Source organism: Primulina eburnea, chromosome 12, assembly GCF_022965805.1.
Source record: "Primulina eburnea isolate SZY01 chromosome 12, ASM2296580v1, whole genome shotgun sequence".
NCBI classification, from domain to species: Eukaryota; Viridiplantae; Streptophyta; class Magnoliopsida; order Lamiales; family Gesneriaceae; genus Primulina; species Primulina eburnea.
The window spans coordinates 1,278,966-1,294,239 of NC_133112.1; the positions used below are offsets into that span (position 1 = coordinate 1,278,966).

Consider the following 15,274-nt stretch of genomic DNA (forward strand, 5'->3'; position numbering starts at 1 on the left):
ACTGCCACGTGTCCGGCGTAGAATTAATACCAGAAAATCAAATTCACACTTGGGACTACGCTGTCCGAATATTCAACAATCAGGCCTTTCAGAAACGTGGAGCAAAAGGCGATGAAGTCTTCCAATTGAGACAATTTCAGCCAATATGCCACGAATCTTCCCTTATTTCCATGCACCGCGTATTTATACTACATGAAAACCCCACTTTCTATGTACCGGGATTAATTTCAGAATTTCTTGAAATCTCTCAGACCATCAATGACCGCCGCCAGATTGCTAAGGGTGTCAAAATTACCTACGGGGCTAGGATTTTCTACAGAAACTGTCTCGAGTTCTTCATTTTCACTGATGGGTTCGAGGCATAGGACACAAATGTGTCTGCGGGATATCGGGTTGAGTTCTGATGCTCATACTCCGACCATTGGTTGTGTACGAAAGCCAGTGACGGTACAGGCCACCGGCACCCCCTCAGCTACATGCGTACTGATTTCGGAGCCGAAGGCGAATAAAACTGTGGATTTGGCCTTGTTGTTTGCAAAAGTTGCAGAAGTTATATCTCCGTTGCTTGAGTTCATTACCAGACGAAGGCCATGGAGATTTCATATTGAAATGTTCGTTGAAAAGGTAAAAAAATTAGAAATTTGAGTTTCTTTCACTATTCTGTCCATATGCTATTTTTATGAGGTTCAAATGTTTTCTTTTCCACTTTGAATAATTTTCTGCATTTAATTTATTCTGTCTCAACAAACGCTTTAGTCGCCCCGTTAGGAAATAATTGATGAATCTTGCTTATTGCAGGTTATTATAGATTGCAGATTTTTTGCACTGCTAGCAGTCGCGGGATCTTTGATTGGTTCTGTTCTTTGTTTCGTCCAGGTACTTAATTGCTCCTACTTCACAAAAAATTGAATTTGGCTCGTGAAATAATATGTATAAATGCATGTATTTCAAATCTCTTGCAGGGGTGTTTTCTGATACTGGAGTCATATTTCCAATACTTCCATGCCATGTCCAAAATGGCGGAACAAGGGCACTTGGTGCTCCTATTAATCGAAGCTATTGGTATGTTCAACATTTTATTTATTAGATATGTTTTCAAAATCCACTGATTAACTTATCTTTAAAACTAATTAACGTGATTGGATTTTAATTTGTGTGCAGATATGTTCCTGGTTGGAATTGCAATGCTTATATTTGGAATGGCTATGCATATCATGTTTGTGGGAACCAACGACCGCAAAAGATTAGAGTATTCAGCTTCAACCTCGTCCAACAATTTCAGTCTCCAGGCATAAAATCTTCCTTTGTTACATTCAGTGGCGGAGCCAGAATTTTAGTAGTAGAATTTTGATATATAATAATACAATATTGTTGAAATGCAGGCTAATTGCACTAATCCCATGTGAAAAGTTAAAAAGAAAATTCACTAAATCAAAGACATTTCACCTCTAAAACAGGAGGTCTAAAATACCATAGTTTTAGGCTCATTTTATAACCAACAATTGTATGTTAGTCCAATTTTGTGTTAATTCTTCTCCTATATATGTTATTTCAGAAACTCTCATCATGGATCAAAATGCGATCGGTTATGCAAGCAAAATCGAAAATCGGGCATGCTGTAATATTGATTCTTCAAGTGGAAGTCCTCGAAAAATCCAAGTACTTGACAACTACAAGTCCTTTGGATCTTGCCTGCTACGCTGGAGTTGTGCTTCTGTCTTCTGCGTCTATATTCATACTTTCAAGAATCGCTCTTTCGCGAGATGAGAAATTGTGTTCACATCCAATATAACACTTTCAGGATACAAATAGTGTATACACTACAAAAAAAAAGATTTCCTACGGTCAAATCCGTCGCTAAAATTGTTGTTAATTTGGTTAGCGACGATTTATTCACGTTGACCGATTTTAGAGACAGACTATGTAATTATTTTAAATAATACTTTTGAAATTATAATATTTATATTTTTAATAATGAATAAATTTTTTATATTTATAATTGTCTGTATCATCATTTTTTTTAAAAAAATTTTTATTATGTTTTTGAATATTTATCAAATATAATAAATAAAATTAAAATTGTTAAAAAAACATTAAACTAATATTAATATATATATATATATATATATATATATATATATATTTATATATAACTGAATTCTATTGATAATGTATATAAAAAATCAAATTCAACTGATATTTAAATTAAAATGTGCAATAAATCTCATCAACAAAATATAATAAAATCCTACGGTGTCTCGATCTCGTCATCAGTTGTAACTGTCATCGGTCGTCGCCATCACCATCCTCGTATTCATTGTCATCGTCTTGACCCAAGTCAGTGTGATGACTCGATATACTGCTGTGAATAATCACGTTCATGTAAGGATCTATGCTCGTGTAATGATACAAGTGACAAAGCAGCTATCATGTCATCCTCTATTTCATTTATATTATTAAAGAAGATAGCACTTTTGGTTTATTTATTTTCTTGTGACTCACATCTCATCGGTCATAAATTCAATTCGCGTGGAGAAAATTTGAGAGACCGAATTGGATCTTCTGCTTGAGTTGCAGAGCTGTCGATTTGAAATAGACCTCAAAGAATAAGTCAAGCGTGAAAGATGAAACAAAAAAAATTTCGTCCATAATTGTGTGAATCGAGTGGTATTTTTCAGAAAAAATTCCACTATTTTGTTCTAACCCTACGCCTAAAGTCCCCACTTAAACCATGAGTTATCTTTTAGAAGGTGTTCAAATTTTGGTTGAAATTGAAAATTCAAATTGAACCGAACCCAAAATCGATTTTTTTTTATATTTTGGATACAATATTAAATAGAAGTTTATATGTTCAAATTTGGATTATAAATTTTCAAATTTGTGTAAAATCAAACCAACTGATGAACATTCCTACTCTAAATCAAATTTTTTATTATTATTAAAATTCGTTCCTTTCTTGACTTACATCTCCGTTGAGGGCTATTCGATAATCAATGAGTTGGGATCGCCCTTTCATTCCTATCTAATTTCCTCCTACCAGTCTGCCTACTTAATTTGATTAAGTTCGAGCTCGTAATTGAGTGCTGGATCGAGCTCAACATCTTGTTCAAGCAGGCAGATCGCTGATCCACTGGTGCTGGAATATAGCTTCAGTTGGTCCGCTGGCTAAGTGAGTAAAAGAGACTAAATACTGGAACACAAGGAAAGGGACGAAGAAAGAGACGACCAACCATGAGCGAAGTGTGTAACAACGAAAATTTTTTATACTGCCTCAATGGAACACGAGAGTTAACAAGAATATACCTTCCGAAGGCTACATACAAGACCTCAAAGATGCCTCATCATAACTAAGAGGCTTCTAAGAAATAAATTAAATTGGGCGTACAAATCGAGCAAACCAAACAACCCTACAACTAAAAATTTACCAAGCTTTACAAGAAATGGTCGATTTGTTACATCGATGCCAAGAGATCTCTCATTTCAGAGACAGCTGGAATGGTCTCACTCGGGTAGATCTTGGCAACGAGTTGGGCAAAACTGTCATATTTGTCAAGAAACTCTTTCTGCAAAAATGTAATTCGTTGTAAATCAATTCAGAGAAATAATATACGTAACACGATATATGAAGGGCATGGATCATAGCATGAGAAGTTCCTTAACATAACAGGGTGAAACTTTCCCTAAAAAATATAAAAAAAGGTATCGTATCTGACACATAGATACCAAGCTTTGGGACAGGGTCTGAAGTTCGAAAAATTAATTGCAACAATCCCCTCTCCAAACCAAAAAATGGGGCATAGCAGAGAAATTGAAATGTACCGTAAACAACTCGGTCAATTCAAAAAAGCATCTAATTTTCTAACATAATGTATAGGGAATTGGTCAGAGGTCACAAGAGGGAGGTTGAATTGGATTGACAAGGCATCTCAATGCAGCAGACACGCTTTACCTCAAATCACGCATACGTAAACAGTGTTTCTTATCTTCACCCAGTTATGAATTAGTTCTTCCTTTTCCAAAATATTAAAAGGAATAATAACGTTCTTATGCATAAATGAGACTTGTCCACTAAAGAGTAAAGATACATCTCAATAGGATCTTACTGAGGCAATATCATAATAAGAATGTTCTCTACACATTTCGGAAATCATATGTCCTTCCATCATCTCTTTCAGGACTTAGTTGTAACATAAATAAGGTGCAATAAAAAAATTATATAACCAACGATCATGATTGTGATATATCTTGTTAAAATGGTGCATTCTTCGTATGAGAGAAATACCTTGCACTTATCCCACAAGGAAGGCAACAATTCCTCCGAGGTCAAATTCTTCTGCAATTTCTTATACATTGCACCAATGGATTTGTCAACCTACAAAAACAAATACATTATCAGCAACCACAGCTCAAGCCAGATAGCGATTCTCAATGTCAGTAAATTGTCATACCCCAGACAAACTTGATTTTACGACCTTCCGCAGATCCATCTTTGACAGTCCAAGCTGGAAGGGAATCTGTAAAATTTGCAAAATTTACACTTTGTCCCCAAATTTTGATAAACTCTTCGAGGACATAATAAACACACTGTTTTCATAATTGAATCATGTATCCAGAACCATTTAAGCTAAGCAGCATTTTATTTTATTGAAGGGTTCATTGTTCAAGTATTGCAGAATGACTACAATTTTGTAGCTGGGGGAGGGGTGGGGATCTAGGATCTCAAACTCGAGACCTCTCTTCAACCTCATAGACACAGTGCCACGAAACCAGTGGTCCATGGCTCAATAACAACAGTTTATTACTTTTATTCACATGTGATAAAAATAAACATTAAAAGTTCGTGGTCCTGTGCATATCAGCAGGAAAAATGCTTCACCCCAAGCTATAGAAATGATCATGAACCATTCAAGTATCATCACATATCTTCGAGTATAATGAAAATTGTCATCCTCTATCTCCAGATACTAACCTCTTCTGGCGTGATTGTGTACATCAAATCTTCAATTCTCCGTGCGAACTGGAAAAGCCTTTCAAATTGCTGCATTTGAGAGAGTAGAACCAGTATAAATTTTTGTAAATTTTGTGACAAAAACAATGCTAATAAATCATTTAAAATCTAATGTGCAATATACAGCAGTTACAATATACAGCAGTTAGGCAACAGAGAAGTTATAAAATATAAAATTGATAACTCACGTAGTATATGATTGTACTTATGAAGCGTGTGCAGGATTGTTCATAAGATTCACTTGCTTGGTGATAAAATTTTGCCAAAGTAGGCACAACATTGGCCAGGTCATACAGACTGCAATTCCACCAAGCTTGTCAGTATAAAAGGTTTGTTTGAGAGAGAGAGCTAAAAATATATTTTTAAGCGAAGATGATGACGCCAATAAAGAACATTCAATGTTAATACATGTCAAGTTGATTACCTGTTTTGGAATGCTGCATAGTTCTCTAATAGCAAAATATCAGAGTATTTTAACTCTGTCTGAGAAATTTTGTCCAATGTCACAAACATTATGGTGACCTGCAATGTAATGTTTTTAACCATTTCAGAAAAATAGGCACCAACATTAACTAAAGGAAAAGAGTAACCAGATAAAAATCATTAAGCACATAAGATTGCAGGGTCACAAGAACAAGAGGTTAGTGCAAGATGAAAGCTCATCCCTTCCAACTTTCAAGAACATAAAAGTCTAAGCCAGTTAAGATAATTTTAAAAAGACAGATTCCTCCACTGACAGAAAACATTCAACAACTTCTGAATGGAAGCAAACTTAGCCACGCAAAACTAAGGTTTATCAAATTGTATAGTGAAAGTTACACTTCATTGAGAATATTTGCCACATACCATGCCAAATTAACAAACTGTGCTCACTTCATTTAAAAAAAAAAGAGAGATTCACTGTAAGGTTTGTAGAAAGTTTATCGTGAAGTGCGAACAAACCAGGTAACCAGGTGGGTCAACCAGTAGAAGAGTTCTTGAAGTCGTGTTCGCATTCTCTACTATCATTTTATAAAAATTACAAAACAAGCTTCACTAAAAAAGTCTAATTCACAAATTAAAAAAAAAAGTCTCGTTCACATGAACTTTGTAGATACCATCCATAAAATTATTTATATATACAGCCAAGCACACTCTTGATGCATATGCAATTAAGCTCAACAAAGTTGCTCTGCCACTATATAGTTGGATCATTTGTTAACAAAAGAAGTAAATCTTTGAAATGTTAAAAAATGATCGTGAGGGGGGTACTCACAATTTTTGTGTATGCCTGATCAACCAAATCCCTTGATTGTCCTTGGATATACTGCTCCATACGGGTTGCAAGAGTAGAGAACCTAAACAAAAGCCAAATCATATAAATTTATGAATGACAAAAAATAAGGTAGTGAATGAAATGAACCCATGAGCAGGCACATGCATCGCCACGGCCCCTTTTACGCAAAGCCAAGCCCACAATAGAGGTGAAATAAGTAGGCAACACCAGGTAATTGCCACATTGAAGGGCCAACATCCTGAATTGAACTAGAGGGTTTCCTCTCAGTACACTAGGCATCCAAGTGAAAAATAGCCCCTAGACTAGAGTTCATCCAACCTAACATTTGAATGAATCTAATTGCAGAGTCAAATTTTGGAACAATAAAGTCAAGACATTCCTTCAAATTTTCAGAGTTGCTAAAAAGGAATATCTTGGTAACAAATTCCACAAAATATCAAAGGTAAATACAAGCTGATGGCAGCTTCAACATTACAGTACAGGGAAATTGACTAGCAGTGACAACAGAACCGATTTTAAAGGATTTAAAAAATTCACCCGTGGATATGAACTTCATAGAAATGATTGGTAGAATTATTTTCAGAACTATGAACCACTCCCCAGTATCCTGATTCCTGAACATGAAATACCCTAAACTAACCGAAGTTCTCAAGTATTAAACTAAAATAGGACAAAATAAAACAAGCAATACGAAGCACTATCATATGATTCATAGTCAAGAAGAATAAATACAGCCTTGTCGCATAAAGCACTGAAAATAAAACAAGCAATACGAAGCACTATCATATGATTCATAGTCAAGAAGAATAAATACAGCCTTGTCGCATAAAGCACTGAAACTCCTTTCCCAACACAACAGAAAGCAGTTATCCTCAAACTAGAATCTACCAACATAATTACAAGAATGGAATCTTTCAGTTTACCTAGGTATATATGACAAGACTCCTAACTGCCTAACATTTCGCTCATTTCTTTCAATCTGGTGGCAAGCTTCGTCCACAAACTGAAAAAAAGAACATTTTTATGCAGAAGAATATTATTACTCAGATGGACAAATGAGAAGAGCACTACTACTTACGCGGCTGAACTGCGTAGAAATTCTAATTTCCAGGTCATCAAGTAAAATTCGGACAAACCCTGCTGCATCAGCTTTCTGACCAGAAATGTAGCGTTCAGTAATTCCATGCATAGATATACAACGTAGAGGATCAATCTTGTATGCCCAGTCCACCACCGCATAGAAATCTTCCTAAAAAGTCGACATTTAGAAGCAAAGGATAATTATTTCCATAATCCATAGGACCATGGAAATTGTCCATGTAATTCAAAGAAATGTAGGTTACTAACTAAACAAACCTGAATTCCATCAAGCAAATCACGAAGGGATTCATTTAATACTTCAAGATCAGCAGACTTTTTACCTATCAAAATGGAATTAGTGATGAATAATGTCAAATGGAATGGACCAAGAAAGAGTTTCCAAACTATGAACAGTTACCAGCTTTGTCATTGTCATCAATGTCCATGATACCCAAATCATCATCATTATCATTATCAGTATCATTAGGTACACCTTTGTTCCCATCGGTAACACCTCCCGGTGGAACAAGTGCTGGGACCTCAAAACACATGAAGTGTGCAAAAAAGGAACTCTACAATTTATAAACAATTAATTTTCTCAGAAGTACTCAACTGATCACAAGAGAGGGACAGAGGGAGGGAGGGAGTTTATAAGGTGTAATGGTAACCTCATCCACAAGAAGTGGAATGAAAATTGTGAGCATTTTGGCATACGCCTCAGAAACGGTTGAGGTATCTGAAGTATTTGCATTCTGATTAGACCCTGTAGAACCATCAAGCCATACATTTGGATTCCTTGATGCTTTTGTACTTGCGCGAAGTTCATTGGCAAACTCACGAGCCTGGCATGGAAGTTTAAAACCACGTTTCACATGAGTTACATGAATATTGATCTATAGACCCTAAATGGATGCTGAAACACTCACAAGACCCGTAACACATATGATGAGTTGTTAATCAATTGTGTTTGGAATGTTCTAGTAGAAGTTTGACTATCCACGCCATTGATTGTATATGCCATATTCATCAGGCTCAAGAAGAGTATACGACTATACGTATATGAAAAGAGAGTCATAGAGTTGTTTACTGATGAGTAAAGTAAACAATTTTAGGAAAAGTGGAGTTTCACTCTAAATGTTGACAAATAAAAAGAATAATGCCTAACTATAAAACATCTTATCAAGTATTAACCACTGATTAGAAAAATTGTGGATTCCAACTTATTAATCATCACGAAGATAATCATCAATGCAGTGTAAGTGTGTGTCTACATAAAATCATCTGTAACCTTCTCATATTTCTCAAGCAATTCCAAGTGTTCATGGAAAACCTAATCAAGGGATAATAATTGATTGAAAACCTAACTCTAAGTCAACATGTGGCCAAATAAATAAAAAATAATGATAACAAAGACAGTAAACAAATAGAAAATTAACAATATGTCGTCCATTTCCTAACCTCACGGCGTACAAGCAAATTCAGCGAGCTGCAGTACGCTTTCCTTAATGAGATCATGCAATTTTTATCAAGACTCTGTCCAAAAAAAGATAGAAATAGAATTAGGAGGTGATAAAGGGAACAAAGATAGGCTAGGACACCAAACAGACTGTTACTGGCAAAAAACTCATTGCTTTACCTTTAAGTGTTGCAAAAGACGAGCATATGTCCTACACTTGTACCTCAGATCAGCATGATCGGGCCTCTTCAGTTGTCCACGCTGTTGTAAACCCAGTGGTAAGCAGCAACAAATAAATAACTCATTCTATGATCAGTAATAGTTAAAAATAAAGCATCTTTTCCATCATATTACCTGAGAGAAATAACTCTTGTCAGTTATCATGAAATCCACCAAACTAGCAAAATAATTTCTCAAGAACTCAGATGCCCTCTTAACAAAAGTATTTTTCAACTTGTCAAGTTCAGCCCGCTTCTCTCTGACCTGAAAGAGTTTCACAGTAATCTCTGATAGAAACAATGCCCAAAACTATCGAATGATCCTAAAAAATCTTACTGCAAATCCTTCTAAAAAAATTTCGAACACAAATTTACTACATTCAATTAGTGCTTCCATTTTACATGTTATAAAAGCAGGTTTTACCCTAATGTGACCAACGGATTTTCATGATATGGCCAGCTTCATACATTATTTAAATTTCACAAACTATAATACATGTAAATCATATAAACAGCACCATGAGTGCCTGCCCTGCTATAGTCTTTCACAGTGAAATTCAACGGGAAGTATATATGGATTCAGGGTGAAATGGAAAGAAACAATAAGAATTAACCATGACGTGGTTATTACAAAAAGACCAATATTTAAACATGCAAAGGTCTATTAGTTGACAGACAGTATAACAGAACAAAGATGTGATCAGTTCAAATGGGAGAATCCAATTATGCTTTACCACATTTTAAAATAAAATATCATTTGAAACTAACTTGGTTAGAACCAAAGCAGAGGCAAGCAAGAAATGTTATATACCGCTCTCATGTTTGCATAGCTGCGATCCAACTTGGGCACTTCAAGGCTGCGTAAAGCATTAGCTAGCCACTCACAGGCTTCAATATTTTGAAGCATGCGAGCCTCATCAAATGAACCCCCAGTCAGACAAGCCGCATACTGCCATTCAATGGAAAATAAAAACATATAACCCAAACTGCCACGTACAATGTCCTATGCCTGGGGATAAAAGGTTTCCACACCATCCAACACAAACAGTGAAAATTAATTCATAAAAGAACTAAGTAACAACAGAAAGACCTCAGAAGGAATGCGCAGTCTTTCGAGGAGCTTTTCAAGCTCCTCTATTAATGACTTGTTGTTCACCGATTGCATTTCCAACTTGTTGTTACGAGTTTCAATCTGCACATCACAGAAGATTACTGAAGTGTGTAAGAAAAGAGAGGTAAACACATATTTTTTAAGTTGTTCCAAATTACTAGCTGGAACGATTTCATCAGAATACTTTAGTAACATCGATAACATGGGCAGAAGACAATTTGATGAGATTGGATTTTGCTCAATGTATAACTAGGAGCTAAACTTAGGTAGCAAACATAAATTGCAAATCCTATCACAACGAGCATAATTATTAACAATTTAATGTCCTATAACAATGAGTTAAGATACATACTGACTCTATGTCCTCTCTCATGTGCCGCAGCTTGACATTGAAAATACCTAACCATTCATCCATGTCTTCAACACAGTTGGTGGCAGTTTCAAGCCCCTGCAATACCTGAAAACACAGGAAAAAAAGGATATAAATACACAAATAAATTGTGTTCTAGGATATCACACGGCCAGCCATCAACTTGGGTATTTGAATTATCCATCCAAAGATGTAAAATATGGATATCGGTTTTCTCTATGCAAATGAAAAACCTTAAAAAATAAATGCAGCACCACGATGAAGCATTTTACTTTAGTTCCGGCAGTGAACGATAAATCTGGAGGAGAATAAAAAGATCTCTTTCTGGAACATAGGTGATAACGATGAGAATTATTCAAATTCCAAATACTAGAAAACAATATCCTGGTGAGAACACAGAAACTTGCACTAAAAACTACCTGAACTACTAAAGGCTCACTCTCCAAAATTGCATGCACATTTGCTGCTTCCAAAGCTTGGAGCTCTCGCTTCAAACGCTCAGAAAATGCCTCAGCTTCACCAATTCCCATGACATATCTGCAAGTCAAGTGGTTATCAATAACATTAGCTCCAGGCTGACAAAACCCAAGGAGTTAAGAGGCCTAGCTCAAATTGCCATAGGCGATTAAAATGAGAATAGCATGATAAATCAACCAATCTATTCATTCAGTACAGCACAAATGCAGATAATGAGATCTTTTAACTATCAAAATAGTATCCTATAAATAGGGCTTCCTTAATGGGTTGGTTGCTCGGTTGCTCGTTTTTGCTATTACTTTTCCTTCATTTTAAATCTTCACATTTTATAAGACAATTACTCTCCTTGTGTCCCAAACACAACTCTAATTTTCTAATCATTAGCCATTTGACCTCTCAAGTCAGCGTAGCCCCTTATGTCACACTCAAAACTCTAATTTCTAAGCCTCCCAAGTCAGCACAACAAACCAAAATAGACATAACTATTACACTAAGTCAACTTTCTCTCACGCATCTAGGACTAGCACATCTCAATAACATTACATCATAAGGCACTCTTCTCTGAAGATTCAATCTACTTAAAAGTTTCTTATCCCTCTACTGTGCAAAAAAACATTATGCTTGAGTACATCACAATTTTCCCAAAACAAATTTTCATTTCTAAACCATAGCATTCATTGTATTTAATTTTTGAGAGTGCGTTAAACATAGCATTCCATAATCCCAATGGAGTAAATTTACTGTAACTCCAAAAGTAAAGTACATACGTGCCTAGAAGAGCCTCCATATCCTCTTCCTCGGCTTGAGATACAAGTTCCCTTTCAACAGTCACTTTCATTTCACCTTCTGTGACTGTTTCTGTAATAGGCCCATCCTGAAGGTTTCCCTGTGGCTTAGTAATTGCTGGTGTATTTTCCTGTAAAAAGCGTAATGCAGACTCCAAGTTTTAGATTATAGATGGTGAAAATAATAAGTAATAACAAATCAAAATCATAAGATAATCATAATCACAAAACAATTCATCTTTCTTGTTGCCAACGCAGATGATGTTCACCAAGCTTAGGTTAGTTTCAAATTTATGTAAATAATCAGCACATAGCAGAATATTTCTATTTGAAAAGAAAATTAATAAATATATTTCTATTTGACAACTTTATATTTGTCAAAAAATGCATCTCTTTGAGCTTATAAACACTGTATAAAAATATGCAGAGAACACTTATCATCTATGAATACAGAAGTTCTACATGATGCTAGACATAATAAGTAATAACAAATCAAAATCATAAGATAATCATAATCATGAAACAACTCATCTTTCTTGTTGCCAACGCAGATGATGTTCACCAAGCTTAGGTTAGTTTCAAATTTATGTAAATAATCAGCACATAGCAGAATATTTCTATTTGAAAAGAAAATTAATAAATATATTTCTATTTGACAACTTTATATTTGTCAAAAAATGCATCTCTTTGAGCTTATAAACGCTGTATAAAAATATGCAGAGAACACTTATCATCTATGAATACAGAAGTTCTACATGATGCTAGACATTTAATACAAATTAGACCATCAACATCTCCTCCAGAAGAATAAGCCATAAATATCACTATGAGTCCGTCAAATCAGAGAGAGGTAAACATACATCGTGAATGCCACATAAATAGTCCTCCAGTCTTAATGACCAAAAACCACTAGATATCAAGTGTAATAGGAATTGTTTCTCTCATACAATATAACAAAGTGAAGTGAGTGTACTGAGAAATGACGCACCTTAGCCCAAAGAGCCATCTCCACAACATCTATACCAACGACTTTAGGAAGACGACCCAACACATCCTTACATGTGTTCAAGATGCACAGCAGAAGACGATTCCTACGACATTAAACAATAATGTACACACCGTAGAGGATCACAGGACAAATGTGCAAAATAATGAGTAACACTTGCACCAGCAGTAAGAATACCTGTCGTCAACATTGCGCATTGTCCATTGAGGTGGAGCAACACTCTGACTTCTAAGGTTATCAAAACCCTTCAAAAAATATGGATAAATTTGGTGAGATTTATATTTGAGAACAAGAGAAGCTTATAGCATGGGCAGCAACTTTGAATGCCAAGAGAAAGTAGATATTCATGGAACAGCTATTTTAGAAGTTACCAGCATAAAAGTGCATCCACTTGGATCATTCGTCACAACTTCCACCTTTGACAAATGTTTGAGCTTGTATAACTTTGCAGGCTATAGACAGAAGGGACAAATTATCTAAACAAACTGTAAACATTTTTTAAATAAGTACTTTACATGAAGAGATTACTTTGCTAAAACCAAGGAAGTGCCCACAATTTATAGAAACTAAACTTAACTCCACTGGAAACAGATGGTCTTCAATTTCAGCACTGTTGATAGATTTTCAGAGTATGCATGTTTTACCAGCCAATCATCATTTGACAGAACAATCACATGATTTGCCAATATGTTTTCTCAATCTTAGCGAAGCACCATACATATCCCAAACGAAATGGACTTGAAAACGGTACACAATCATATAAACTTAACCAACAAAGAAACCCAGAACCAAGAAATTGTTAGTTACCTCAAGAACACCCCCATTTGAATATTTTAAGACACGAAGAAAAGCTTTGGTGCGCTGGAGTTTCGACTTTGCTGCAAGGAATTAAATGGAGTTACATGATAGTTACAGAAACATAAGGTGCATAGATATAGTAGTAGGCTAGTAGCACAAGGTACACGATTGATTGAGGTAAAGCATAAAAATGAATGATATCTTAGAATCAATATTTGAAGAGGATTACATTAGATATAATCCAAGATGGACTTTACAAGCCGTCAAATGACAATAAAAATATAGTTTTTAGTCTATGAGCAAAAATGAATTGCCAATTTACTATCATCGAGTTTAAATCACACTAATATGCACCCTGAACCTTAAAAGCAATTCATCATAACACTCTCATTATAGTGGGGATGTCTTAGCTTGCGTCAAGGCGCAAGTGCAGAGTTTGCTAAGCCTTCAGCCTAGAGGCCCTAGATGCATTAATAACTATGGGGAAAAAATTTAGTATTTTTCCATCATAGGAAATCTTTTGTATTTGTATAAAAAAATAAGTAGTGTCACTTCTACCAACTATCTCCATAACAAGAGTAAAAAAACAGATGACATCAGACAAGAATCTTTGTATGTCATTTACAAAATTTTAAAAATATGTTGATGAAGTTCAGCTTTTTTTCAGAGAAAGCCTATTGCTAAGGAAGTGCTGGAAAGAAAAAACCTGTTTTTCTATTTTTCATGGCACAATCGTAGAAAAAAGGTCTGCCAATCAACTTCTGTCAACAACAACGCTGACTTGGATAGCAGGGAAGCATCAAAATGTCTCTCGTTAACCATGAAAAAGAACCGTTCAGAATCTCCGTTAAGCTATATTATATAGCAGGAAAATATCAAATATTTTCAAATTACGGTTGACATGGAACAACTACAGTGTCCGTTTCCTCCATAAAATACCGAAAGGTAACAGCATACCAATCTTTAACAGGGACAAAAAAGAAGCAGCAGTAAGGTTAGCAATAGACACCCGCTAATAAGTGAGGTCTTGTCGGCTCACCGAAACTCGAGAAGCCATTTTTAAGCTAATTAGCACACAAATCCAAAAACAGAATTCGAACCCATTATGTCAAAGCAATCAACTGCAAAAACTGATCAAAGTATTCAAATAACGTCGGTCATAAAAATCCTTGTAAGCTCAATGCAAATGATAGACATCCGTACAATCACATGTAAAGAAACAAAATATCCATATACTCAGAAAGAATAGGATAAGCATACTGGAGATGGCGAGAACGCGAGGCTTCGCCATGTGGCCGCGGCTCAACTTTCCAGATTTGCCCCAGATCCCGTGGCTTTTGGCCACCCTAATCGACAACACTACCTTCTGCTTGGTTCCCTCGATCGCCGCCTCACACGCACGCCGCAGCTCCTCATCGTCCGCGCTCGATTTCGCCATTTTCGTCTCAGCTCTCTAGTGGAAATGATCAGATTGGAAGGATGGTTATTGATCTGAAATCTATGAATTTTCAGCTTAACAGCTGATTAATCTTTTTTATATAAAACGATGCCGTTTAAAGGCGACAAAATCAAAACAGTAAATTGAAACATATTTCAAGAAGTAAATAATCGAATTGATACCACGTTGCCTGCTTTTTGACTTATATTAAATATTGAATTACACTAAAGATAAAAACCTGTATAAGACGA

The 15,274-nt window shown here is 35.6% G+C and overlaps 2 protein-coding genes and 1 long non-coding RNA gene across 3 annotated transcripts; 2 read left to right on the forward strand and 1 right to left on the reverse strand.

Annotated features, from left to right (window-relative positions):
- The first annotated feature begins 126 nt into the window (after positions 1-126).
- LOC140807703 (uncharacterized) lies at positions 127-1,922 on the forward strand. The gene is made up of 5 exons (XM_073164662.1): positions 127-624; positions 799-876; positions 963-1,062; positions 1,162-1,289; positions 1,556-1,922. Exons 1-5 carry the CDS (start codon positions 259-261, stop codon positions 1,790-1,792), a joined length of 909 nt encoding a protein of 302 aa, XP_073020763.1. The 5' UTR covers positions 127-258; the 3' UTR covers positions 1,793-1,922.
- Positions 1,923-3,243: 1,321 nt separating this feature from the next.
- LOC140807033 (exocyst complex component SEC3A-like) lies at positions 3,244-15,132 on the reverse strand. Its single transcript, XM_073163686.1, has 25 exons — positions 14,846-15,132; positions 13,595-13,665; positions 13,159-13,239; positions 12,965-13,032; positions 12,770-12,872; positions 11,764-11,912; positions 10,939-11,056; positions 10,502-10,606; positions 10,129-10,230; positions 9,850-9,987; positions 9,175-9,303; positions 9,001-9,081; positions 8,823-8,897; positions 8,033-8,206; positions 7,783-7,936; positions 7,641-7,705; positions 7,363-7,533; positions 7,208-7,287; positions 6,264-6,345; positions 5,433-5,530; positions 5,197-5,305; positions 4,970-5,038; positions 4,449-4,514; positions 4,283-4,372; positions 3,244-3,563 (listed from the first exon to the last, which is right to left on the reverse strand). The coding sequence occupies exons 1-25, from the start codon at positions 15,021-15,023 to the stop codon at positions 3,453-3,455; spliced, it is 2,667 nt and encodes an 888-aa protein (XP_073019787.1). The 5' UTR covers positions 15,024-15,132; the 3' UTR covers positions 3,244-3,452.
- On the forward strand, positions 3,570-4,275 carry LOC140807035 (uncharacterized). Its single transcript, XR_012112614.1, has 2 exons — positions 3,570-3,965; positions 4,096-4,275. It is a non-coding gene; the product is annotated as an uncharacterized lncRNA (long non-coding RNA).
- Positions 15,133-15,274: the final 142 nt, after the last annotated feature.